Here is a 27,669-nt window from a genome sequence, read left to right on the forward strand (position 1 = left end):
CATAAACTCAATGCCATGAATTTTGGGCCGAAAATTTTCTGAACATAAATCACAGAAAAGACTACAGAATAGATCTTCTCCAAAAACTGCATGTATTAGGACCATATAAGCAAAGAATGGCCATTGAGTATAGGTAAATTACCTTATGTGCATATTCCACATAATTCTCATTGAAGAGCTTGAAATACCGATTAAGAGTCGATCGGCCTTCAATGGAATCAGCAGCCATAGATCGCAGGTTTGGTGAGACCTGAGGAATGATATCCACCTTAGGGCCACTGAGTAGTTCTTTGCTTATAATATTTGGAGGATCAATTTCTGGAAGTTCTTCAGAGCTTGCAAGTCTCTTATTATCACCAATATGATGGGGAAGCAACAGATCCCAGCTCTTTGTTTCTACTAGTATACATTCTTGAGAGAAGGTGACCCCTAAAATCCATGAATATCCAACAGTATCTGCAAGTGCCACTAAACCACAAAGAGGAGGAGAGCATGACTCCCCCTGGCAGGTACTAAGAATAGGATGCACTGAAGGTTCTCTCATGGTTTCATCCTTTCCACTTGTCTGACTAGTAAAAGGAAGAAAATGTAACACTATCGAGTCTACACCACCACCATGCAAGCAATATATTCTCTCCGGAATGAGCGGATCAACAGACATTTTAACAAGGCTATCATTATGAGCAATTTTTGGTAAAGCCAAATCTACAACAGCCAGTCTCAACAAAGGGGGAGCATGTCCCAACCAAAGAGTACCATCAAGTTGGTCAACCTTCACAACAGAGGGCTCATCTGGGTTTGAGTCACAAATCATGGCAAGTCCACAGATGTGGTCATGAGAATCGACACAGAAACGGGGTCGACCACCAACGTTCCAGGCTGGCTGAATCTCATCTGCTAGAGCATCTATCTGCAACTGCCCACTGCTCCATGCAGTCACTAGAATCGAGTCTTTGCTGACTGAGTTATAAAGAAAATCCACTGCACGACCTTCACAATATGTACCTTGGACTTCAGAGTCCCCTTCTCCCCCACCATGGCATAATTTACGGAGAGGCCCCTGATACAAGATTTATTAGCTCCTAAAAGAAAACAAATACGCGAAACACAAGAAATTTCACTTTAGCTTGAATTAAAACCAAGAATGTGTTAAAGTAGCATCCAGAGACAAAATCATCACTCTATCTCATTAAGATCAGCAGTAAGGAAACTAAGTTGGACAGAAACACTACTGATTATAAAATAGGCATGTAGAGTGCACCGTATCAGGATACCAACCCAAGATAACTCCGCTGAAAGACAAAATACATTAATAAAATGGAATTTGGTCGTGCACTATTGTTACACATTCAAATCTACTAAAATTATTAGTTCCTTCCTGGGTTGAAAATGAATATTTAGGCTGAAGTAACATGGTTTCACGTGCTGAGACCATGTCATTAAAATTTGCACCAGACCATGGCTACCAGTAATAAAGAGAAGTAATCCACACACCCCACCCGGGGGGGGGGGTCTGAAAACTACTCATGTATCCCTTGATGTCAGAAGTGTTAGAAAAAACAAATCAAGTTGAAAATCATCTTTTATTGTATTTTTTTTAAATAAAAAAGGAGGACCCACAACTTCTTTATTTCTTTCTGTTCACCACCACAACCACGTCCACCTTCAAACTCTATCAAATATGTCTCACCCATAGTTGTCAAGGCAACAAAGTGAGGTGAGGTGCTAGAGGACAACAAAAACCAAGACGACACCAAAGCAACACCAGCTCGCCTTGACCCCAAAAAATGCCATGGCGCCAAGGCGACACATTGACAACTATGGTCTCACCACCCCTCTCTCAGAACACGCCTGGATGAGTTTGCTCCACTTATTGAACAATTAAGGCAGGTGGTATGAGTGAATCATGTATCACCTATTTGGTTTTTTATTCATGATAAAGATTAAAGGAGTCCTTGACCAAAACATCAGTCACCATTATAACACCGATCATTCCGAAATTAGGAGTTTAGGTATATGACTATCTACTAAGGTATAGATAATCAAAACCCCAAACAGTTGAAAGCTCAATTAAAAGGTTCTAGTGGCTGAAAATGCCAAATAATATGGTGAGGTAAATTAAGAGAAACATCGAGAACAACCAAGGGAATATTAACAGAGGAAGTTAGCGTCTACATGCAAATCCAAAAATAGTTCGGACAGCATACCAAGAACGTGAAAAAAATCTAATAATGTGGCCTCACTTCCAAGGGATTGGTTGTGAGAAGGCAAGAATCAAGAACAAAAGAGTGATCTTGGAACGTATTCAAAAATTTCAGAATCACAAAATTACAGTTCAAATGCAATATGGGCCTGTTTGGTTACATGAATCCAAAGATTTGAAATCTCTGGATTCACAAATGGGAGATTTATACCCATTTGGTTGTGTGAATCCTTGGATTCATGAAATCTAGGGATTCACCTTTTTACATTAAAAACATGAATCTATAGATTTATGGGTATGAGGATTCCACCCCTACTATAGAAGCACTAAACATTAGAACATGACTCCATAGATGTTTTTTCAGGATGAATCTACAGATTTCACTCCAAAGATTCAGGCTGACCAAACAATTAATTTTATGAACCATGACTCCATAGAGTTGAAATCTCTAGATTTTTGAAATCTTCAGACTCAATTAACCAAACAGGCCCTAAGAGATCCTAACTTTCAATGTTTTAAGGCACAAGAACGCTGGCTCACAAACAAACTGTAAATCAGAGGGAGAAACAGAGAACAGAAGAGCAGACAAGGTGAGAGGAGAATAAGAAGAATCTAGAAAAACCTTGGAGGCCTTACATTAAGTTGTAAGCCTCTATCAGATTCACCCTTTTTATAGAAAAAAAATGAGTACAACATAAAATAAGAAACAGAATAACAGATGCAGGAAAGCAAATCTCTAGTTCATCAAGAATATCTCCATCTTATGGCATAAGTATCACAATCAAATCCATAGGACTATAGGAGTATCTGAAGGTTTAAAACCACACATCCCAGTCTCTGCCAATAAATCAATCACATACTTTCATTGTGAAAAGAAGATCCCTTTCTTGGATCAAACAACATCTATACCCAAAAAGTACTTCAGTCTTCCCAAATCTTCAGTTTAGAACTGTTGCTACAAATATAGCTTCAACTTACCAAACCTGGTGGAGTCATTTCCAGTAACACTAACATCACCAACATACACTGAATGGTCACTAACTCACTATCACAACAAATAAGTCTAAAATCAAGCACAACAAATGCGAAGTGGCCGAACCATGCTTGAAGAAATTTTAAGACAACAAACCTGACCACTCTCCCCCTGAGCAACAAACCTAAGAGGTTGATCCATATAAACTTCTTCATGATCACCATGAAGAACGCATTCTTCACATCAATCTGATACAGAAGCCAATGGAACACAGCAGCCAAAGAAATCAAGACTCAGACAGATGTAAGCTTTAGCAGCACAGGAAAAAGTATCCAAATAATCCACACCTAAACTTGGGCAATATCCCTAAGCTAGAAGTCTGGCCTTCAAGCAACCATCTGGGCTATAACCTTAATAGCAAACGCCCACCAACACCCAATGGCCTTCTTACCAGGAGGCAATGGCACCAGATCCCAAGCATGGTTGACATGTAAAGCAGACAACTCAGTCATACCAGCTGTTTATTCTGCACTGGACAAGGCTTCTGCAACAGTCATAGGCAGAAGGTAATTCTCAATAGTAGATAAGCAAGCATGGAAAGAGGATGAAAGGTTAGCATACGAAACAAAGCTCAGAAACTGGATATTTAAGACAACTCCAAGTGCCTTCGCGAAGGGTATTTGAAACATCAAGTCAAATCGAGAACGACTTACCAGCAGATCTGAAGAAGGTAGGATATGTAGCATCAGCCTTTATGGTCAAGTGGTCTTCTTGCTTCTTCAAGTTTGTGTTCAGTGAGAGGGTGAGAGGAAGAGGACAGAACCTCAGATATAGTGGTTTTGTTTTCAACCTAAGCTTCAGCCATTCAACAAACACTATATAGGAGACAAATTGTTGTCCACAGAATTTCAACAAAGAAACAACCAAAACCCCGAAAAAGTGATACAGAATTATCAAATAAAATCTGTCCTTTACAACTCTAACATAAACAATCACCAAACTAGCAAAATCTGTCCACACAGCTTCAGCGGAACCAGGATTCGAACCAGTAGAACAATCAAATCAGAATCGCAGAACCAGGAATAATCTCAGAAACAATACGCAGGCCCAAATCATTCAATGAACTTAGTCAATCCACATAAGAAACAACACAACTTCTAGCCTAAAAACTGCTCCAAAACAGAAAAACTCTCCAATAAAAGGCAGGGGGAAAAATCTGGGCAGAACTTTACACAATTCTTCGATTTCTAAACAATTCCTGAACAAGGTACTAACCTTTCAACAATCAAAACCAGAAGTAGTTAAGACGAAGTAGTTAAGACATTCTTCAACAAAAGTAGAAGTTTTAGAAACTTCTTACCTCCTGAAAATTATCCAAAAAAGAAACAGCTAAACACAGCATAAGGTGCTGCCTCTCCCAAAATGGAAAGCTAGAAAAGTGTTCAAAACAACTTCGACAATCCTGTGTAGTAGATAGTTGTTGAGAAATAGTACATTGGGTTTGCAGGGATTGTACCACCTACAGCTCTGATACCATTTAACTCAGAGGGAGAAACAGAGAAGACAAGAGCAGAGAAGGCTAGTGGAAAAGAAGAATTTACAAAAGCCTAGGAGGCCTTACGTTTTGTTGTAAGCCTCCAATAGACTCATCATTTATTTATAGATCTTAATAATAAGAGTACAATCTAAAATAGGAAACTAAATAACAGTGGCAGAAAACCAAATCAAACCAGGAAAACTAGGTATTTATTGGGCTGAAAGACTTTCTTAGCCAATTCTATTTAGATGATTTGTCAGGACGATGTCGTGTTTTGGTTGGAAAATTGATCACTTGGCTAGGGCCCTCTAATTAACAATGTAGATGATACCATTAGAGTCAATTTGGAAAGACAACTCAGGGTTTGATAAATAAAAGAGATCAAGGGATCAAGGCACTCTAAATTTGAATGACAATTAGTTGATTTGTGAAAGATAATGGCAATGTTTCTGTATCAGACAGGCTGACAGGGTACAGAGAGAAGTGGTGAAGCTGGCTTCCATTGGAAACTTAACCATATATCAGAACCTGGGGTGTGATTCGACCTAGATACCCTATGGTTCCCCATGTAACTTTCAAAATCCCCTAAACAAATTACAAACAACAGCAATATTGTCTTTAGCTTGAAACTCACCAGCTGACAAATGGTACATACCAAATCTGAAGCAGTATCAGCAAAGTCCTACCTTAAAGTGGTTGATATATTCTTTATAGCCCATATCAATAAGGATTGATATGACTGAACGTGGCCCAAATCATGGACCAGGTAGATGACCAACTCTACATTGTATCGTATAGTTTTTCAATTGTTACTAGTTGGGACACAACAATTGAACCAGATCGTTATCAAAACATCCATCCGGTGGCCCAGTGTCAAACCTATAGAAGTCCAGAAAACAGAAAAATGGCAGGAGGAAAATTCAGCAGTACAATATCAGCAGAAGTAATAGGAGGCAATAAAATTCAACAGTCTAGTTCTTAATGACAAGTGGAAGCCAGAATAAAGCTGACCGCTAAGAACCAAATAGAACAAGCATTGTTTCTTAAGAAAATGATGGAAGTGTAAACATACTGTATAAACTGACACATTGATATAGCATACAAGCACCTAAAACCATCCATTAACTTATTGAGTCACCAGAAAAATTCACTCGTGTTCCCTCATCTCAAATAAATGTGCATCATAGAATATTTACTGGACAAAGCTAGAGAAGAAAATACCTGCAATGAAATGGATGCATCAAGTTGCGCATGCGGATGGGCTTTTAGTGCTGATACCTGGCCCCCATCCATATGTTGGTGAGCTAATTCAGGAAATGTTGCTTCTAACCAAGCAATAGCAATGCCAGAATTACTAACAGCTCTTGAATTGGATGATTTCAATCCAAATGTGTGTGCATCATTATATATTTCAGCAATAGATTCCCATCTGTAGACACTGCTCAGATAACACAACCATTTCAATTGAAACTCAACATACAGATCCAAGTCATTATTTGAAAAAAGGGATAAGATATGGGTATCAGTATTTAAAAAAAAATTAAAAAAACAGTTTCATTTTTTAAAGGGGGGGGGGGGGGTCTGGGTGACTAGTGTTACATGAAACCTCCATAGAATCTTTTGCTGCATGTTTACCGAATGATGGATTTGCATAACCAATATGACTTATTGTGTGAATATTTTGCAATGGTTATGAGCATCTAATCATGTGAATTTTTGGGACATCTGTTAAGTGGATTATACCCCATGAAAAGATAGATTCTTTACTTGTATACAGATCAGATATATACAGTTTTACAGTGTCTTTTTTAGTCAACTTCGCAAGCAAACGGCAACCCAAACCTAACACTTTTAACTGACTCCTGATGAAACAGCTCTCTTCCACAAAACGAAAGTTTCCAATCCTTGAAAATGGACTGGGACTTTCTGAAGTGCAAGAAATAGCACCCGAGAACTAGTACTTCTAGCGATACGTATGACAAACAAGAAAAATACAAGTAGGGAAAGAATTTAGGACAAGAATACCTCCCGAATGGCACAACTGGGCAGAGGATGTAGACAGAACCATCAGCAAATAAAACAAAGACCTACAGACAGCAGAAAAACAATTTCATAAGACAGTTCCAATTATCAGATCAGAAACTTAAAAAATACAATGATGAGATGTTGTACAGTTAATACTGAGATGATTTATACCACAACAAATCTCTAGAAACATGGTAACATCAAGAGTAATTCCCTTCGGAGTTTTTGGTAATGATATTCTTCAAAAAGATAGAGTAATTCCCTAGTCGTTTTTTTCCTGACTGTAAACCATTTATCTCATCCATTGTAATAAACTAAGCTTGGAGGAAAGAAAGGAAGGAGGGGAGTGGGGGGGGGGGGTGTTGCTGGTTATTAGTGGGTGACAAAAGTATTCCTTTTCCAGGAATTCCCTTCAAATATTGTAATATTCTGGTAACAGTTGTCATATGAGCAAAATATAGATCATGCATGAACTGGCTCACAATCCCCACAGCATAAATAATATTTGGCCTGATGTGGGACAAGTAAATTAGCTTCCTTACCAGCCTTTGATATCTTCCTTTGTCCACTGGTTCTCCCTCCTTTTCCTTAATTTAGCTCCAGCTTCAATAGGGGTATCAACTGTTTTATACCCCAACACTGCCACTTCTGATAATAAATCTAGGACATACTTCCTCTGGGATAAATATATAACCTTCTTTGATCGAGCCACCTCAATCCCTAGAAAGTATCGTAACTTCCCTATATGTTTAATCTCAAACTCTTTGCCAAGAAAGCCCTTTAACCTTTGAATTTCCTCACCATGATTCCCTATGATGACAATATCGTCCACATAAACAATCAAAAGTGTGACATTGGCAACTCTTCTTGACAAATAGTGCATGATCAGCATTGCTTTGCTTTTACCCAATAGAGATCACCACCCTCTAAAGGCATCCAAACCAACATCTAAGAAATTGTTTTAACCTCTTCAACCGACAAACTTTCCTTGCAATATTGTCATTGGAGAGTGGGATTTCCATATAGACTTCTTCCTCCAACTCCCTATGTAGGAAGGGATTCTTTATGTCTAATAGGTGCAAGTTTCAGTTTTTGTTCACAGCTAAAGACAACAAGAACTCGATAGTGTTCAATTTTGCAATAGGGGTAAAAATCTCCTGATAATCAATCACATAGGTCTGAGTAAACCCCTTTACAACTAGTCTAGCCTTCAATCTATTGACCGATCCATCCATATTTTGTTTAACCACAACCACCCATTTGCAACCCACGGGTTTTTTTTTCTAGGAGGAAGTGTAACCAACTCCCAAGTATCATTTTTCTTCATTGTATTCATTTCCTCTATCATAACTACCTTCCATCTCTTATCAACATAGATTTTCATGCCAACTTTTAGAAATAGAAACAGATGATAGAGAGCATATAAAAGCACAGTAAGAGTCAAACAAAGAGTCACACGAAACATATTTAGCTATGGAATGTTGAGTACAAGATCTAATCATTTTCTAAAAACAGGAAGATCAGAAGAAGATATCTCAGGGGAACAATAAAATCTGATTCTGAAGAAAGGGACTGAAGTGGTAACATGTCACCTTTCTCCACTAGCTTTGGCCGATTGTAATTCTTCCTCTGATAAATCTACACCTCCTTATTCTGGTCAATTTTGTTTTGAAAGACCTCAATAGTGTGCCTCATAGGAGTGGTCTCCCCTGACCAAATTCTTAACATAGCTCAAAAAACAGAGGGAGAGAATAAAGTCCTCAGGTATACTGGTTTAAGTCTCCCACTAGTCAGAAACTCTTCTTGAACTCTTAATTTGTGTTATGGTGGTGTGTGGGAGTCTGTGTGTGATATGTTGGAAAGAACACCTCTCCTCTAGGACTCTCCCCTGGAGAGGTGTATAGTAAGGGCAAGACTTGTTCAAAATTACATTTATAGACACAATGATTTTCCTGGAAGGAGGATGACAACATTTGTACCCTTTTTGAATAGCAAGAATACCCCGAAATATGCAACGTAGGCCGCGAGGAGTTAACTCACTCTGGTGGGCTATGATTCTAGTATAACACACAAATCCAAACACTTTTTAGGGAATAATAAAAGAAGAGGCTCCTTATAAAATCTCATTAGGACATTTAAATCGAAGTATCCAATTGGGCACCCTATTCATAAGGTAAGAGGCAATGAGCATAGTATCACTCTAGTATTGGTCAGGGACACGCATAGCAATCATAATTGGATGGGCTATCTCTAATAGATGTTGGTTCTTCCTTTTGGCAACCCCATTTTGGGCAGCCATATCAACACAACTGGTCTAGTGTATTATGCCAAAGTCAGAGAGATATCTCTGAAATTCACCATCAATATTCTATGTGCTATTATCACTGCGAAAGATCTTCAAAGTGGCATTAAACTAAGTTTTAATCATATTATGAAAATCATGAAAACAATAAAAAACCTCTTTTTTTTTTTTTTAGATAAATCCATGTAGAATGAGAGTGACAATCAATAAAAGTAACAAAGTATCTATAGATCTATGGCCAGTAAGCCACGTCAGCAAGGGCCCCACACATAAGTATGAATTAACACAAAAGGAATAGATTTTCTATTAAGAGGAGAAGATAAATAAGTAGAACGAATCTGCTTCGCAAAAATGCAGGCTTCACAAAAAAATTCGTCCTTGTTACAAAAAGAGATCAAATCAAGGAATATTTTTTTAAGAGTTCCTAGAGGAGGGTGACATATCCTTCGATGCCACTAATAAAAGTCTGATATTAGCAAATTGACTTGATTAGAAGATGCAGCCAGAGCAAAAGTAGATCCTCCAATCGGTTTTAGCAATAAAGTCCATTGTCTATTTTACCACGTTCAATCTCCATCCCTGTTACCAGATACTGGAAGACACAGTAAGATTGGAAAAAATGTCACTTTACAATTCAAGTCATGTGTAAGACTATTGATAGAGAGCAAGTTAGTAGAGAAAGAGGAAGCATGTAAAACTTTAGACAAAGAAAGTGATGGAGAATGTTGAATGGTCCCTTTTTTCAGCAATGGAAGAATAAGAGTCATCAGCAATTCGAACTTTCTCTCTTCCAGAAGTTGGAGAATAATGTAAGAAAAAAAAGAATGAACCTGTCATATGATCGATGGCCCTTGTATTAATGATCTAAGGTGCAAAAACTGAAGAAACATAGAAGCATGCAAAAGTTTTACTTGAAGTAGCAAGGTAGGAGTTGGTATGGGCAATGGAGAAAGCAGTAGTAGAGGCTATACCAGCAATAGAAGGTTGTAGAATACGTCGCAGAGCAGCTAACTCTTCTGTGAAAAAACAATGTTTGTAGAGGGTGTTGTGGAAACTGTCTCAGAAATATTAACCTTCGGTTTTTCCCTTCTTTGTGCCCTTTTCTACTCAAAATCAATAGGCTTCCCATGGAGCTTCCAACAATTGGCATTGGTATGATAAGGTTTGTGACAGTGCTCACACTTGACAATTTCCTTGGTCGAATCAGATTTAGTGCTAACAGACTGTAAGGCTAATTTCTCCACAATAGTAACATGAACCATAGTCAATTGACAGCTTTCATCACACTGAACAAGGGCATAGGATTGTTCTAGTGTAGCAAAGGGAGACGACTAAGTACTTGTACTATGATTTGATCATACTCCATATTCCAACCCGCTAAGAAGTCATATACCCGAATGTCATCAACATGCTTCTTATAAGTGGCCACATCATCCAAATTAGTGGGGTGATAATCCCCATAATGATCCAACTCTTGCCAAAGAGATCGCAACTCAACATCATATTGAGCCACAGTTAGTTCTTTTTGGGTAGTCTCATGAAGCTTCTTTCATAGCTCATAAATATGTCCATCATTCCCCAGCTGTCCATATGTTTTAGTAGTAGCCTTCCAAATTTGTGTTGCAGTATCAAGTAATAGGTATCCACAGGTAATACTTGGACATGATAAGAGGGTCATTCGAGATCCATTTATCATGTGGAACACCTGTGGTGGTAGGTTTGATAGTGGCACCCGTAATGTGTCCAACAAGTCCTCTTCCAGCAATAGTTAGGTATGCAGACCGAAACCAAATTAAATAATTTGTTCCATCAAATCTTATCGAAAGAAGATGAAGAGTGGGATAATGTTCGGAACCAGTGGGAGCCGTAGTACCATCAGTGGTTGCCATGATTTCAAAAAACTTTATGTTGTTCTTTTGGTCTTCACCCTTTCGAAACAATTGAAACGTCACAAAATTAAATAGCCTGACCACCCAAATAAATCTAAGGATTCATAAGATAAGAAACATCAATTTTTTTTTTATTTTTATTTTTTCGGTAAAAGGGTCACTTGGTTTAGAGGGAAAACCAGAGGTCAATTGGGTTTGGTTCATTGGGTCTGATTGGGTTTGGCTCATTGGGTTAATGGGTTGGGTCAATTGGGTCGCTTCGATGGGATTTTAAGAGATGGGTTCAATGGGATTTTAAGGGATGGGTTCAATCGTTTAAACAACAGAAGAAGGCGATGGAAAAGGAAGGTGGTAGCAACAAGGGTGAAGATGAGTAGCAGCGGTGGTGAATCTTCATCAGTGAGAGAAAAAAGTCTTCCTCGGTATAATCGATCTCTCTGTTTTCTTCCTCTTTTCTCTCTCTCTTTCCTTTTTTTTTTTTCTTTTTTTCTTATTCAATCTTTGGCTCCAATGTTGAGAAAGACGATTGTGGTAAGAATAGCTTGTATTGATCAATGTGATCTCAAGCCCTCTATTTATATTAAAGTGAAAAGAGCACAATCACATAAATACACTTACTTGGGTAATAAGAAATAGAAAATTACATGAACTAAAACTCTAACAGAATTGAAATCCTAGTAGAACTCAACCAACACAAGGTTTAGATAAAGCTTTATAGCCGTACAAAAGAAGTCCCATAACAAAAACAACAACTGTTGTCAAGGAAACAAAAGACCCAATAAACTTAACTTACCTACTAACTTGAAAGAAGTTAGGACCTAAGGTGACTTAAATTGAAACTCCTACTCTCCCATGTGTGGAGGCCAGGAGACATCCTAATTGCATACTTTTAAATGAGAGGACTCTTCTAACCCTGAATTAAATTGGACCAAAGCTAAAACCCAATTCAACTCATTGAACCATGGTTCAATTAGAAATATAAAAACACTAAAATAAACCGAGCATAGGGAAATTTTCATGCTTACTTAAACCATATTTTAGGTTAATTAAGCATGAAATAACAACAATGAACAGCATACAACTATAATTACCATGCTATAAGAAAGTATAATGGAACATCAAGAGACAACCGGACTCACACTAAACCTGTCCCACAAATGTTCACCTCCAAATGAAAAGCCAACAGGGCATATTGATGCCGTATTGCAGCATTTGCCTGGTTGCCCAGGCTGCAAATAGTATTCCTGCTCTGGCTGCATAAGACTAGAAGATAAATCAAAAAGCCTGCAAATAAAGGTATGTATCAATTCGAAGGGAAAAAAAAAAGGATAATATAATTTCAAAACACCTTTTGGCAAGGAAATAAACTTCATCCAAAACTAATTGAAAAATGACTTCAAATAAATATATACATCTGAACAACCACGATTTTTTACGTCTATAAGCGAGATGTGATAAAAGCTACTCTGAACGATACATTAGAAATCCCTACCCAAAGAATCATCGATATGAGAATTGCTACGTTGAAGGAGTTCCACGGTTGAGTTTTTGTGTGGTAGGGTTGCTTTTGGCTGGGTGGCTGGATAATTCATTGATTGTTTTATAAATTGTTAATTGTAATAGTTGAATCGATTTTTTTATGAATCAAGAGTTAATTTTAATTAGAAAAACCAAATCAAACGCAAAAGAAAACCAAACACAAATAGGATTATATTAGTCTCATCATCCCTACCAAAGAGAGGCCCATCAATTGCTGAACTCCTCCAAGTTGATCTGCTTACCTTTTTTTTCTTTTTCTCCAAATGGGATGCACTCAAATTTTTCTCTTTTTTCATTTCCTTCTTTTTTCCTTTCCTCTATTTTTTTTTTTTTTGGGGGGGGGGGGGGGGGGATTATTTTTTTTTTTGGATGAATAATATATTAAATAACAGAAAGAAAGCATAGAGAGCATATACAAAGGGGAAGAGGGGGGAGGGAGAACAGTCAAGAAGAAGACTAAAAGGGAGAAGAGAGACTCCAAGAACTAACAATCAGCCTATTTCTTGGAGAATCAGCAATAGGGGGGTGGGGGAGAGAGCGAAGTCTCATCGAAACATCAAAATAGATGGCATTCCAAATCATATCATGGGATCGGGATTTGGAAGTCCATCTTCTCAAGTTATGCTCCCACCAAAGATGGTGGATAGTGGCTGCAAAGACTAGCTTACCCACAAGGTCACAGATAGTGGCACCAGCAAAGTTTCTCAAGGTCCATTTCCAATCTCGGACAAAGCCAAAAGGACGTCGCGATCTAGGCCAAATGGAGGCAAGGGCAAGGGTCCAAACAGAGCGGGAGAGCGGGCAACCAAAGAAGAGATGGTCCAGGTCCTCTGAACTATTCCAACAAATGGCACAGTTTGGGCTAGCGAGAATGTGGTGGCTAATGAGAAAAGCTTGGGTAGGTAGGGCTAGGTTAAGGGCTCTCCAAAGGGTTAGGGAGTGGCGAGGGATGTGGCCTTTAAACCAAACAAGAAGACACCAAGGGACCGGGGGGGAGGGGGTTCTAATAAGGTTCCAAGCCGAGGCGGTAGAAAAGGGGGTAGAGGGGGAATGAAGCCATGTGATGCGGTCCGCGGTGAGGGGTAAGAGGGGAGGGAGGGAGTTCCAAACCTATGTGAGACAGGGGTGAGGCATAGTGGACCAAGTCCCAAAGGAAATGAAAATGGAGAGGGGGGTGGATTTTGGGATACGTGAGTTATACACAATTCTAGGGCCAAGTAAGGTGAACAGGATACCCATCGGATGCCAAGGGTCGAGCCAGAAGGAGGTGGAGACACCAGTAGAAATCTGGATAGAAATGGCGGAGATAGCACGATCACGGAGAAGCAAGAGCTTTCTCCAAATCCAGGAAGGGTTAGCAGGGAGAGAGGCAGTCCACAGGGAGTCATTCTTAAGAAGGTAGGAATAGACCCAAGAGACCCAAATGGAGTCATGTTTGGAGGCAATCTTCCAGATGAGTTTCATCAGGCAAGCCATATTCATGTCAGAAATACGGCGGATTCCAAGACCTCCTTCAGATTTGGGACGGCAAATGGATTTCCAAGGGATGGGATGGAGGAAGCGGGAGACTTCTTGGCCTTTCTAGAGGAAGGCACAAAAGATGGATTCCAAAGAGCAAATAGAGGATTTAGGAAAGGAAAAGATACCGCACCAATAGAGATAGGAGGATTGGAGGACAGATCGAATGAGCACTACTCTCCTAGCAAACGAAAGAAGCTTACCCTTCCAGAGTTGAAGCTTTTTCCTAATGTGATCAAGCATGGGGGAGCAATGGTGGCGGGTTAACCTACCCGGGATAAGGGGGAGGCCAAGATAGGAGACTGGGAAGGAGCCAAGGGTAAACCCAGTAAGCAGGAGGAGGGAAGCTCGAGTTGAGTCCGAAATACCAGAGAGAAAGATGGTAGATTTCTCAAAATTAACTCTGAGGCCCGAGAGAGATTCAAAGATAGAGAGGGTGGATAGAATGGATGAGATAGAGGAATGGCAGCTTTAGAGAAAATCATGAGGTCATCCGCAAAGGCCAAGTGCGTAAGCTTCAAGGATCTACACTTAGGAATAGGAGAGATGAGCATTTGATCAGTTTTGGATTGGAGAAGACGGGAGAGAACTTCAAGGCCTAAGGTGAAGAGATAAGGGGAGAGGGGATATCCTTGACGGATGCCGACACGAGAAGCAAAAAAACCAGCAAGAGAGCCATTAGTAATAACAGAGAAATGCGGGGTGGAGATGCAGATCTCGATCCAGTGGATGAAGGGGGAGGGGAAACCCATGGCCGACAGGACTTCACTAATAAAATCCCAGCGGATGGAGTCAAAAGCTTTGTGGAGATCAACTTTCATAAGGGCAGCTGGGGAGTGAGCAGATCTGTCAAAACCTCGGATAACCTCAGCACATAGGAGGATATTGTCAGAAATGCTACAACCAACAATAAAAGCTGATTGATTAGGGCTCACCAGAGAGGGAATGACCAACCTAAGTTGGTTGGCCAAGACTTTGGCAATGAATTTATAGAGGAGATTGCAGAGGGAAATTGGACGGAAATCCGAGAGGGAGGAAGCGCCAGGCTTTTTGGGGATGAGACAAAGAAAAGTGTTGTTGATGGAGGAAAGCTGGGAGGGATTAAGGAAGAAGCTACGGATAGCATGGATGAGGTCGGCCTCAATGAAGTCCCAAGTGGCAAGGAAGAATCCTATACTGAAGCCGTCAGGGCCGGGAGCCCTATTAGCTTTATGGGATCGAATAGCTATACGGATCTCCTCAGGGGAGGGGGGGAGGGGATGGAGCAGAGGGAAGAATAATGGGCAAGGTCAATGAATTTGTTAAGAATGGAAGGATTGAGGGGGGGACGAGGAGGGATAAAGGAGGGGGAGAGGAGGTTCGAAAAGAAGGAGACAACTTCCTCCTTAATACTAGGGGGGTCATAGATCCAGTCACCCCCACTAGTAAGCATGGAAGAAAATTCGATCGAAATGGTCGAAATTTCGATCGAAATGCCTGCAAAAATCCAATTCAAAACGAAATATAGTAATAGGCACAAAAAATATTCATTTCGTTTCGTATCGACCGAAATTTTGGTCAATACGAGTCGATATTTCGGCCCGATACCATATCGGGCGGAAACGACACTTCCACAGGTTATAAAATACCCAAAATCAACCCTATTTCGCCATTTCGACGTTGTTTCGAGATTTCAAGCCATATCGCCAAAGCTATTTCGACCTGATTTTGCAATTTTTGTTGATTTCTCTTGCTTTCATCCCATTCTACACCTAATTTCTAGTATTCCATTTCCTTCAAACACTTGATTTGCTCCTCCATTTGTGCATTTTCTCAAATCTTGCAAGGTGAGTAACCAACTTCCTCATTTTTTTATTTTTGTTTCATTTGTGCCTTAAATCATGTTAGATTGCTTCCAAATTTATATATGTTTACTTTAGAATGATGATCTATGAATTTGTAGTGTCAAAATTATTTTTTTTTCTTCCTACTATTTTTTTATTTTTCTGTTATTAAAAATTATTTACTAAATTATGTATATTGTTAAAAATGTTTATGTTTAGTACATGTATAAGCTTCAAATGAATGTATGTGAGAGTTGAGACACCATATTGCTATGATGGTGTTGAATTAATTTTTTTTCTGTTAATTATGTAATTTTACTGTATTTAATATATATTTAAATAATTAAAATTTTATATTTAAATATTAAAAAAATAATTAATTTCTGTTTTAAATTTAAAAATAGGAGAGTATTAGTGGAAGCATGTATGCAATTTTTTGAGCATGTTGTGGATATTTTTAAGATAGTTAATGTGTATTTTATATATTTTAAAATTATTTATATATTAAAAAATACTTATATAGTTATATATATATTTTTTTTATATATTTAAAAATATGAGGTTATTATTAGAAGCATGTATGTCATTTTTGGAGCATATTGTGGAGCTTTTCAAGATACTTAGTGTGTGTTTCTTGTATCAGACACTCTATTTTAAAGATGTCAGACATAGCTTGGGATCATAGGAGGCCACTGACAGCTGATAAGAGGAAGAGCGAGTGTAATTACTGTAAGAAACAAATAGGAGGAGGTGGGGCCACTAGATTGAAGGTGCATCTAGCTGGTGGCAACAGGGATGTAACAGGGTGCCCAAAGGTGCCTGTAGAGGTCAAGAGGTCAATGGCCTCATATATTAGTAGTGGAAAGCAAAAGAGGAAAGAGAATAGAACACAGAGGGATGAGTTCGAGGATGCTTGCTTAGATGACCTTCAAGATCCTGAGGGTTATGGTAGGGATGAGCCAGGAGACAGTGACCCTGATCCAGAGGCCGATCAGCTGAGGAGGGCGATGATGATGAGTAGGGAGCAACGAGAGGATTGATGACATCAGGAGGCAACAGAGGGGTCTGGGTTGTGGGTCCTCTAGAGAGCCAATAGGTATGGGAGGCACAGGTGGCTCCCAAGTCCCTATGAGGAGGTCTCAGAGTGTGAGGCGGGAGGCTCCTATCCCACGGGCCCCTACAAGGGGTCGGGCTACCTCAGCACATCCTACAGATCCGGATCTTGAGATTCTTCGCAATGATCCGGCCCTATTTGCGAGGCCTGAGCATAAACAGAGAAAGTTGAAGCACTTATGGGGGAGTGTGAAGGAGAAAGTGGGGATGGCTTTCTCCAAATGGGCGCATTACCATAGTGTTCTAGCACATACAGCCCAGGGGCCCTACTACAAAGATATGATTGAGCAGATAGGCAGGGTTGGGAGTGGTGTACAGGGCCCCACTCCATATGAGATATATAATGTGTATTTACCTAAGCATAAAGAGGACATAAATGAGTACATTAAGGGATTAAAGCCCATGTGGAATCATTATGGAGTGACTCTTTCATTTGTTGAGCAGATCTTCCACACTATTCCACAGCCACAAGGCCCACCACCACTAGTTCCTTAGGAGATTCACAACTTCCCACCGTTAGGGAATCTTATGCATGTGGATGAGGCCACATACAGAGGTGCAGTTCTTGACTATGTCCAAAACTATATGGGGCGGGGGCAAACATCAAGGGAGTTATATTATTGTCATTTGTATGGGGTGCAGACGGAAGAGGGAGACCTTGAGGCTTGAATAGAATAGACTTGTAAGTTGTAACTTGTAACTTGTTAGTAATAACAATACAGCTTCTTCACTGATTCATGTACTATATACTTGGAATGTTGGATGTTACATTTTCAGTAGTTTTTTAGTAAACTAGTAGTTATTATAGTGTTTATTATGCTTGAAATAGCTGGTATGCAAAAATCCAAATCAATTTGAGTGCATTTAAGGCTCGAAATTGAGTTTTCAAGAATCAGGAAAAAAGTTTCCAAGTTTCGTCGAAATTTCGACCTTTTCCAAGGTCGAAATGTTCATTTCGATCGAATTTTTTACCTTGCTAGTAAGAAGGCAAGGAAGGCTATTGAAGTTGTGGCGAGCTTTAAGAGAACGGTGGAAATAAGCAATGTTGGCATCTCCAAGCTTTAGCCACTTGATGCGGGATTTTTGGCGGAGAAAACTTTCCTCTTGGGTAGCAAGCGAGGAGAGAAGTAAGGAAAGGGATTTTTCTTCCTCAGCAAAGGATAGGCTAAGAGGGTCAGACTGAAGAAGAGATTGAACTCTAGAGAGATCAGCACGACACGAGGAGATTCTAGAGGAGATGTTACCAAAGGAAGAGGAATTCCAGGAACGAAGAGCCACTTTGGTATTACGAAGCCTACGGGCAACAGCCACAAGGGGGAGGGAGTAGCAGTGGGTGGGCTGGGACCAAGCATTGAAGACAATGGGGAGAAAGGAGGGGTTGGAGGTCCACATATCAAAGAATTTGAAGGGCTTGGGACCAAAAGATGGATGATCAAGGAGGTTAAGAAGGCATGGAGAGTGATCCGAGAGGAGAGGGGGGAGAAAAGGGCGTGAGAGGAGGGGAAATGGGAGAGCCATGGTTCATTGACAAGAAATCTATCAAGCTTAGAAGTAATACGGGCGTTCCCACCGCTACGATTTTGCCAAGTGAAACGATGGCCAATCCAACGGAGATCCGAAACACCTACATCATCAATCCAAGAATTGAAAGCATCAACAGCCATAGGGTCAGGGGGGTTACCTCCAACGCGTTCATTCGAGTAACGAACAATGTTGAAGTCACCCCCAATACCCCAGGGTTGATCCACCATGGAAGATGAGATAGATTGAAGATCAGACCAAAGGGGAGCTCTATCAGAAGGGCGGTTGAAACCATAAACAATGGACAGATAGAAAGAGGGGGATGAGGTAGAGGATAGATGAAAGTGTAAGATTTGAGAGGAAGAGAAGAGAAGAGTTGGTTGGAATTTTGAAGGATCCCAGAGGACCCAAATTCGGCCATTTGAAGAATGGGAGGAATTGGAGAGGAATGACAAAGAGGGGGCAATGGAGTTGGCAATTCGACGGGCATTGTCATAATGAACATGTGTTTCAAGCAAAGCCAAAAAAGAAGCTTTAGAATCACGGATAGTTTGTTTTAATTCAGCTTGCTTAGCTAGGGAATTTAGGCCCCTAACATTCCAAAAGATGATGTCAGTCATTTAAATAAACATGGGAGTTGGCAGTATTGAAATTGCAAGGGGGTGGGGAATCATCTTGCTTATCAAGTATGCATGAATGATTATCCAAAAACAAGGGAGGGGATGTCTCACACAGGGATGAACTTAAGGGGGAAGGGGATTCAAATAAGTCAGGGTCAATGGTTGAAGTAGAGCCAGGGGAAGAAGGTTTGGGAGTGGAGATGGGTTCAATGGAGAGGGGAGAGACATCAGCCGAAGCTTTAGGGGTGAGGTTAGCACAAGAAGGGTGGGGGTTTAAAACGATGGGGTGAGGTGGGCAGGCTAAAAGAGGGATAGATGGGCCAAGGTTTAAAGGGTTAGTTGGAAGGATTGGTTTAGAGAGTTTAGATGGAGGGGATGGGCTGGTTGGGCTTATTGGTTTAGGGCCAAAGGCAATTCGGGTGTTGTGTTAAAAATGTTGGGCTTTGAAAATGGGCTAGAGATGGTACGGTTCAAAGGACCATAAATGAGAGGGGTAATGGGCTTTGGGTCAGGATGTAAAGGCCCAGCATGGGAGGGTTTTGTAGAAGATGATAAAAGGTGAGGCGGTGGTGAGAGGGGGATATTAAGAGCAGGTAAACAGGGTTTGGGGAGAGGCGATTGGGAGGTAGGGATAGGTTGCAGGGAGGCGGAGGTCAGAGATGAGGTGTGGTGACTTAATGTGGAAGAAAGTAGAGGGACAGGGTTCACGACAGGTTCAGGGTCAGCTTGAGAAGGGAAACTTACTTGGGAAATAGTCGCAGATGCCAGAACTATAGAAGACCTAGAGGCGGCAGACTTAAGGGGCGGAGCCGTTGGCAAATCAGCGAACGAGAGAGGACAAGGCGAAGCAGGTGCAGGATCAGGCACAACGGGCACAGATGGAGTAGGCATTGGCAGCAAGGCAGACGTACGGAGGCTCTTATTTTTTTCTTTCTTCTTCGGTAGGTTTTCCCGGCGGCAGAGGTAGCAGGCAGCAGCGCAGCAGAGTAGCATCAGCGGTAGTAGAAGCATCAACAGTAATGAGTTCTAGTCTATTGATCAAGTTGCGTGGAACAATAGATTCCAGAGGGGACATCAGTTCAACTAAAGGAGGTGTCGGCAAGATAGCACAGTTCGAGAGCAAATGGCCATCGACATCAGAGGCAGGCGGCAAGGTCTCCCGTGGAGAGAGATTTGTAGCGGTGGCATTTGTCGTTACAACAGGAACAAATTGAGAAAGACCAGCAAAAGAAGTTGCAGAGGCGACATGAGCGGGAACAGCCGAGCACGAAGGGGCCTCGTGGCCAAAACTTAGACAGAGATGGCAGCGCGAAGGAACCCAGTCGTACACGATAATTTGATTGAGGTGCTTGCCTGAGTCGTCAACAATAGAGATACATGGCGGCAGGGGCTTTGAGGCAGGAACATCCACGCAGATACGGCCATAGGAGAGACATTCCAATCTGGAAGTTTTCAGGTCCGATTGAAGAGGACGACCCAAAGCAGAGCCGATACGGCTAAGGCAATCACGGTTCCAAAATTCCAAGGGAAGTCCAGGAAGGTTGAGCCAAAGGGGGAGAGAATTGAAATCATTCCGTCGCAGAGGCATAAAGGGCTCCCAAGGCTTGATGAAAATTGGAGATTTCCCAACATACCAAGGAGAGCCTTCGATGGCTTTAGAGTGACAAGCAAAAGAAGAGAACTTGAAAAGAAGAATCCCTTTATCGATAACAAAAGAGTCCAGGGAGCCGATCGAGTTCCATTGTTTGGCAAGGTCCAAGGAACTGACCAAGAACAGCGAGCTTCCAGCGGAGGATCTCAGGATTAGTAGCAGAAGAGGGGCAACGAACCAGCAGGACAGGGGAAGCAGAAGGGGAAGGAGGGATGAAGGAAAGATTGCGATCAGGGGTGGCGGGATGGAAGAGGGAATTCCAGGCAGACGGAAGGGGATGGGGAGAAGCTTGAGGAATGGTGGAAGGCGGAGTATGGATAACAGAGGGGAGGGGGTTTGAAGTGGTGGAGGGCGATGGCAAAGGAGGGACAGGGGAGGCGGAAGGGTGGTCCATCAAGGGACGGTAGGCAAACGGAGAGGAAAAAAGGGTTATCGGAGAAGCAGGGTCACCGGAGACATCTCAGGGTCACGTCAAGCATTTCTATATCATATGTTAGTAGACAGTGAAGTCCAAAGGGGAGGGGGATTATTAGTTATATTTAATTAAAGAAAAGATGGAGATAGAATTAAATCCATCTCCAAAGAGAAGGAAAATTTCTTCTCTAATGTACAGACTCAAATCCGAATTATATCTATACATAAAAGGACCAGTTCATAAGTTCACCTCTAATCTCTAATATTCAACCATCGAATCCCTTTAGAGTTTCTTGGCCCAACAAGAGACCAAGTCCTTCGTGTCAGCAAACCATACCATAAAGAATAACATGATTTCCAGAAAATCGTCAGATTAGGGGCACCTAATTGTCCCACTTCATCAGATCCGCAAGAAGTATCAGATAGGAATGCCTAATCCTCAAATAATCTTCTTGATACTATCTTCCCATAATCCCCAACAAGTAGCAAAGAGGCCAAAACATACGGATGCCAAAAGAGCCACAAGGCCATAACAAAAATATCATACATACAGGTAAATTTTAAAACCAAAACACTAGTATTTTTATCAACAGCCAGAATACATATTTTTATTTACACATACTTATGAAATATGGGCCTGCAATTAGAAGGAAAACAAGGGGGGGGGGGGACTAGAGACCAATAATTTGGAAAGTGAAATTGGGATACAAACTCAACAAATCCCAACAATTCTGGATTTTAAGTACCAGATGAACATATAAAAAAAACACAGCCAAAGCTGAAAATCGCATAAAACCACTGGTAGTTCGCTCTCCCCTCAAGAAGGGGGGGGGGGTTAAAAATAGATGGCTAATCAACCTAACAATTCATCAATGAAATAGGAAATAAATTCCTTAGAAAATGGAACTTGAAAATCTAAAAGACAGTACTTCTACTAAACTTAGGATTTGAATGCTTAAAACATGAAGTAAGACCTCTAAATTTAAAAGCTAATGAAAATGAAAAGAAGACTATTCTGCTTTTATAACTTAGGCTGGGAAGAATTTACATAATTAGACCAACTTAATCAATTTAATAAGCTACTTCTGTTTAGCTTAGACGCTCAACTTTTAGGCCCATGGACAAGCAATGCCACCCTAGGTTGATGTAAACCCATTTTAGGGTTAGGATTTTTCAGAAATTACCCTAAAACTAAGGGCTGCCCAGGACTTTCCAGCAAAAAAAATGGTTATTCTAGGAGGTGTCGGGTGGGTTTAAGCACTTGAAACCCTGCGGTAATGCTAATTCCGATCTGAATTTTAACAAAAATAGTTTGAAACCTAGGGTTTGGGTGTTTTGGCTAGGACGGAGAAGGGGCGAACTAGGGTTTTGAACTAGGGTTGAAGATGAAGTGCAGAAAATTTTGATGAAGAAGATGGAAGTGCAGGAAAATTTTCAGACTTAGAGAAATAGGGTTTATTTAAGAAACTAATAGTAGGACTGAGGCTTAGGGGTTGGTGCTATCCTATAGGGAGAAGAAAAGGAGGTTAACAGGCTGGGGAATAGGGAATTGCAGGGAATGGGTTTTAGAGCTGCCATGGGGAAGAAGGGTTGGGGAAGCTTGTGGGTGCTAGGGGGAGTGAGGAATGGGCTGGGGAGGGACATAGGGGTGAGGGGCAGCAGCTAAGAAGTAATGCAGAGGGTTTTTGTGCAGGGCAGGGGCATACTGCTGCTGTGTTGTGGAAGCAAAGGGGAGGGGGTCACAAGGATGCACAGAACAGGGGAGAAGCTGGAGATGAAGGGGCAAGGGGGTGGGTCCTTTTGTGGATAAGGAAGAGATGGGGAAATGGGTTGGGGCGTTTACTTACTAGGTGGGAGCTGCTGTGATAGTTTAATGGCTGCTGGAACTTGAGGATATTTGCTAATTTATAAGGATGAATGCTTCAAAATCCATTGTGGCCCTCCGAAACAGAACCACAACCCAGTTTCTCACAAATACTTTAATTTTATTCTATCAGACTTAAGAATTACAATGACCAATGAGGCTTATTTATAGGCTTTACATCAAAAGAACTTCGACTCAAATTCAACTAAGACTTAGAGACCAACTTAAATACCACCTAAATAAAAAGACTTACTAATCTAAAAGAGTCCTTTAAAGAAAGAATCCTTACCTAAGTAAATCACAATCAATAATAAAGATAAATTCTAGTTAAAAGCAAGCTCTTAAAAGATAGGAACCCTTCTTGTAAAAGAGTCTTATCTTATCCACAACTTAACTAATGGAAACCAACTCAAATAAGAATTTAAAATGTATTGGGACTCTTCTAAAATTCTGGAATTTAGATTCCAGCAGTAAAATAGGGTCTAAATATCCAAAATACCCTTGTAAAAGGATTCAGCCAGCTTGCTTGGGTAGCCCTTGGGGCACACTTTAGGGTTCAGCTAGGTGGTCAACCTGTGTTCACATCATACGTCAATTAAGCAAAATCACCCGATCCGGTGCTAGATCTGCATCAATAGCAGTGAGATCAAATTTTGAATCCGTGGTCTGATTGGAAATTGGAATACTATCCATTATTATTATCAAATATAAAAGAACAAATTATGCATACACCCCTTGGGATTGCAAACAATTACATTTATAACCCCCCTGAAATTTATTCTGCTACATTTACACCGCTTATGTTTCAAATTATGTATCTACCATACCCTAATGTTAGAATACTAGAGTTAAGTGATGAGCCAACATCTAAGGTACTAAATTTTGCGAAATTTCGACAAAATATTGCCATCTCTCAGGTTGGCAAAACAAAATTACAAAAAGCAATCGAAAAGCCTTAGATTTCGAAGAAATCTAGGTGAAATTTTGGTAATTTCTCCAAAATCTCAAAAATTGCGGTGAAACTCAAAAGTGGTTGTACGATATAGAGCTTATGGCTATGGATATGGTGGTACATATAATGATTGTAGTAACATGTCTACATATGGGTATGGAGATGGATCATGTGCATCGTTTCTGACTCTATCTTTGGATATCCATTAGTACCAACACAACTAGGTAATGCCAGTGATAGACTATATGGATAACTTTATCTGTACCATGTCATGGCATGCTTATGTCTAGTATTCAGAGGACTCCTCCATGACCCAAAGAACACACCCAAGCCAACACATACTTGTATATTGAATTCTACTCATATGTGTTGTTGCATTTTAATGAAAATCTTAATGTTGTCTTGCATAATATCCATATTTACATTGATTAAAATTCATGTTCCAGATTTCTAGTTTCGTCTTCATACAAACGGGCATATGCCTATCAACAACACCATTTGGGTTAGGTTTTAGGCAACAACACCATTTGGGTTAGGTTTTAGGCAAAAATAACACTCCTAGTGTGCTTATTGGTCTCAAATTAGGCTAGACTCCAACAACCAAGCCAGAACAACCCCAAATACCCCTTGAAACTTGGGATTGAAATCTGGCTGAAACATGGCGAAATTTTGGTCTCAGTAGGTACCAAGATGACCGAAACCAGCGAAATTTTGCACCTTGCCAGCATCTGCTTATTTTCGAAAATCTCATTTTGCCCTTCTTTATCTCAAACCCTGAAAAAACAAAGAACAAAAGCCATTCCATTTTGGGCTGCAACTCTTCACTACCACCGGCTTCTACTTCCTCTTCTCCTATGCTTGTGTTTCTATTGTTTCTTCTTCTTCCTTCTCTTCTCTATGCCTGCATTTCTATCTTTTCTTCTTCCTCCTCTTCTTCTATTCTGTCAGATCAAAGTAACTTTTAACCTTTTTGCGCACCGTTTGGGAAAGAAACCTACAGTAGCTATTTTCATACAACTCCCAAAGAAAACAAATGATCATGGGGTTTAGTATAGTTTAGATTCAGGACAGGAAAAAAAAGGGGTCGCTCCACATTTATTTGGTTCAGTTCAAACAGATGGATAGTATCAAATAAAACTTCACTTTTCAAAATAAAAACTGAACCAAAATTTTCCAGTTCGATTTTAGTCTTGTATTAATTCCAGACCTAAATTGAGACCCTTCATTTGGTTTGAAGAAAAGAAAAAACGTTGATATTTGGGATCAGAATAGCAGAATCAACTCAAGATACATGGTGATTATTCTGTCTTATGCTACCCAAACTGTTTTAGAACTTGGCCAGTAAGTAACCGAATTGTCCAAGTCAGACTGGAGTTCTGTATAACCCATTTATAGTTCTAAAATAATGTTTATCAGATCAAAATTTTGATAAATATATATAAAATCCATTGGCAGGATTAAAGAGATCATGGTGGAATTATCGTGTATTTTAATCTAAAAGGCATTCTCACGAGCATGGTGGGAGATCTCGCGAGATATCTCGTTTTTTCAGCTTGGCGAGACGAGATGGAGGGCGAGAGCAACGAGTTGGGATATCTCGCTCGAGATCTCGCCATATCTCGCTATATCTTGCTATATCTCGTCATATCTCGCCCTGGATCTCGCTGGAACTCTCAATTTTTACCTTTTTTTGTGGATTTTGGCTGAATTTTCACTTGCAACTACTCTTAGCACATCTACAACAAGGAAGATCAATCTCTACTTGTCTTATGTATTTATGATTTAATGACTTATATAGAACTTCTAATAGTTGTATAATTATTTTATTCTTGAAAATTGAAATGGTGATACTCATATGGATGGAATTTTGATAACATTTAAGTTAGTTGATGCATTTGATATACTTGCTTTTCATTATATGCCTTAAAGGTTCTATATTCTATGTTGTATAACATTGCATTCCCTAATCCTATTAAATTTTGATTTCACACTATGGGTAGACTTAGAAATCATACATAGGGTTGTTTCTAACAAATCCAAGGCCACCAACGTGTTCAAAAGGCCTTAAATAAAGCTAAATACCAAGTTTCAACCCAATTGGGACCCCAAAACCCACCGAGATGGGCCACCGAGTTGACGCCAAAAAGTTGTATATCTCGAGCGAGATCTCACCGAGATGGTCGAGATCTCTCTTTTTCAAGGTGGCAAGATCTCTCGAGAGAGCGAAATCTTCTGCCATGCTCACGAGAATGCCAATAAGTTAATTACCCCATTAATTCACGAAGATAAGAGTGAGTACATGAAGGTAAGCTACCTAAGAAGGAAACAGGAAGAAAAATTATATTTTTGGGAAAGATAAATGGTTGTTCTCAAAGTCAGAGGGAAGAAGAAAACAAAGGAGAAGGAGGGTGAGCAAATGGAAGAAGAATAGTAGAAGCGAACGAAGGAGAGCAGCATAGATGGTCGGAGGCAAAGGGGAGGAAGAAGAGAAGAAGAGTGGCAGAGATGGTCAAAGGTAGTTGGGAGAAGGGGAAGAACAGAGGAAATAGAAAAAGAGCAAAGGAGAGAGTAGAGGAATAGAGGGGAAGAAGAGCGCTAGAGGGCCTGAGTTGGAAGGACGCTGGGGTAGCAGATGTCACAAAAGAAGGAGAAAAAAATAAAAACTCACAGAGGAGAGGAGCAATTGACTGATTTATGTTCTCAATTTTTTCCTAACTTATAAGAAGATTTAGAAAGGTAAAATATGTATTTTTATATTTAAAACTCATGGTGTTAGGCACAGGGGGATATTTCTAATAGAATAAATTCCAGGGATGTAAACACATTAGTTTGCATACACAAGGGTGCATATGTAATTTGTTCCATATAAAATTTAAATTTGAAAAAACTCAAATGAAACCATAATTATCAAAGTGGTAAAGAGAGCACGGTGTTTGGGGACTCTACTAAGTGCCAAGGCAAATTAGGTGGCAGCATGGCCCCGCCTTGGCGAACAATCATTTGATGTACATTTTATGTATATTTTTCACAAGACAAACTTCGATTTAAAACTTATAATAGAGTTACAATAATGCGAGACTATCATTCAAAAAAAAAATGAAACATAAAAAGAGAAAGAGAGAAGTTCATCTCATCACAGTACAATAGCAACTTAGCATAATAACATATGATAATGACTTATAGAAATATAAGAGTAATAATTATACTTACCTCTGTGATGTCAAAATCATTGTGCCTAGGCCCTAAAATCATTCTATAAATGACTTCAGCCATCATTTTACTAGGTCTCTTTAATCTTAAAATGATCCTATGATTCTCATTTCATGGTAACAAAGTGAACCACCCATAATACATGGTATTGTGAAATAAGTATTGATCATTTAAGAAACCCAAGAAATTGAAATCTAAGATTCTGAATACAAAAAGCCAAAAAAGCCACAAAGGTTATCACCCTGATTAAAGTAAAATGATTAAGATACTAGCTGGAAAAGTAACCACTAAATAATAAGATATAGGCAGATCCAAACATTTAAAAGAAAGAAAAGAAAATTTTAGAGCCTTTATAAATCTTGGATTCCAACTTTACCCTCCCCCTTACCAACACACTTTAATATTCCCCTACTACAAATCTGCCACCATTACAAACTACAAAATATCTCCTGTTTCCCCCATTAATGCTTGATTTGAGTTATACGACACTTGGGTGGATCCAAAGCAAACCCAAT

The 27,669-nt window shown here is 40.0% G+C and overlaps 1 protein-coding gene across 2 annotated transcripts in view; it reads right to left on the minus strand.

Moving 5' to 3' along the window:
• MOS7 (nuclear pore complex protein-like protein) overlaps nt 1-27,669 on the minus strand; it is a 34,510-nt gene that overhangs the window by 2,780 nt on the left and 4,061 nt on the right. The window contains exons 4-7 of one of the 2 annotated variants that reach the window (XM_089165541.1): nt 12,095-12,213; nt 6,739-6,800; nt 5,935-6,151; nt 143-1,060 (exon numbers count right to left, since the gene is read on the minus strand). In XM_089165541.1, the coding sequence (XP_089021667.1) occupies nt 143-1,060; nt 5,935-6,151; nt 6,739-6,800; nt 12,095-12,213 (1,316 nt within the window). Of the gene's footprint in view, nt 1-142; nt 1,061-5,934; nt 6,152-6,738; nt 6,801-12,068; nt 12,214-27,669 lie in introns of both variants that reach the window. The other variant, XM_089165540.1, reaches the window with a different exon arrangement.

The sequence above is a fragment of the Hakea prostrata genome, chromosome 8 (genome assembly GCF_041222555.1).
Source record: "Hakea prostrata isolate BN-2017 chromosome 8, UWA_Hpros_2, whole genome shotgun sequence".
Lineage (NCBI taxonomy): Eukaryota > Viridiplantae > Streptophyta > Magnoliopsida > Proteales > Proteaceae > Hakea > Hakea prostrata.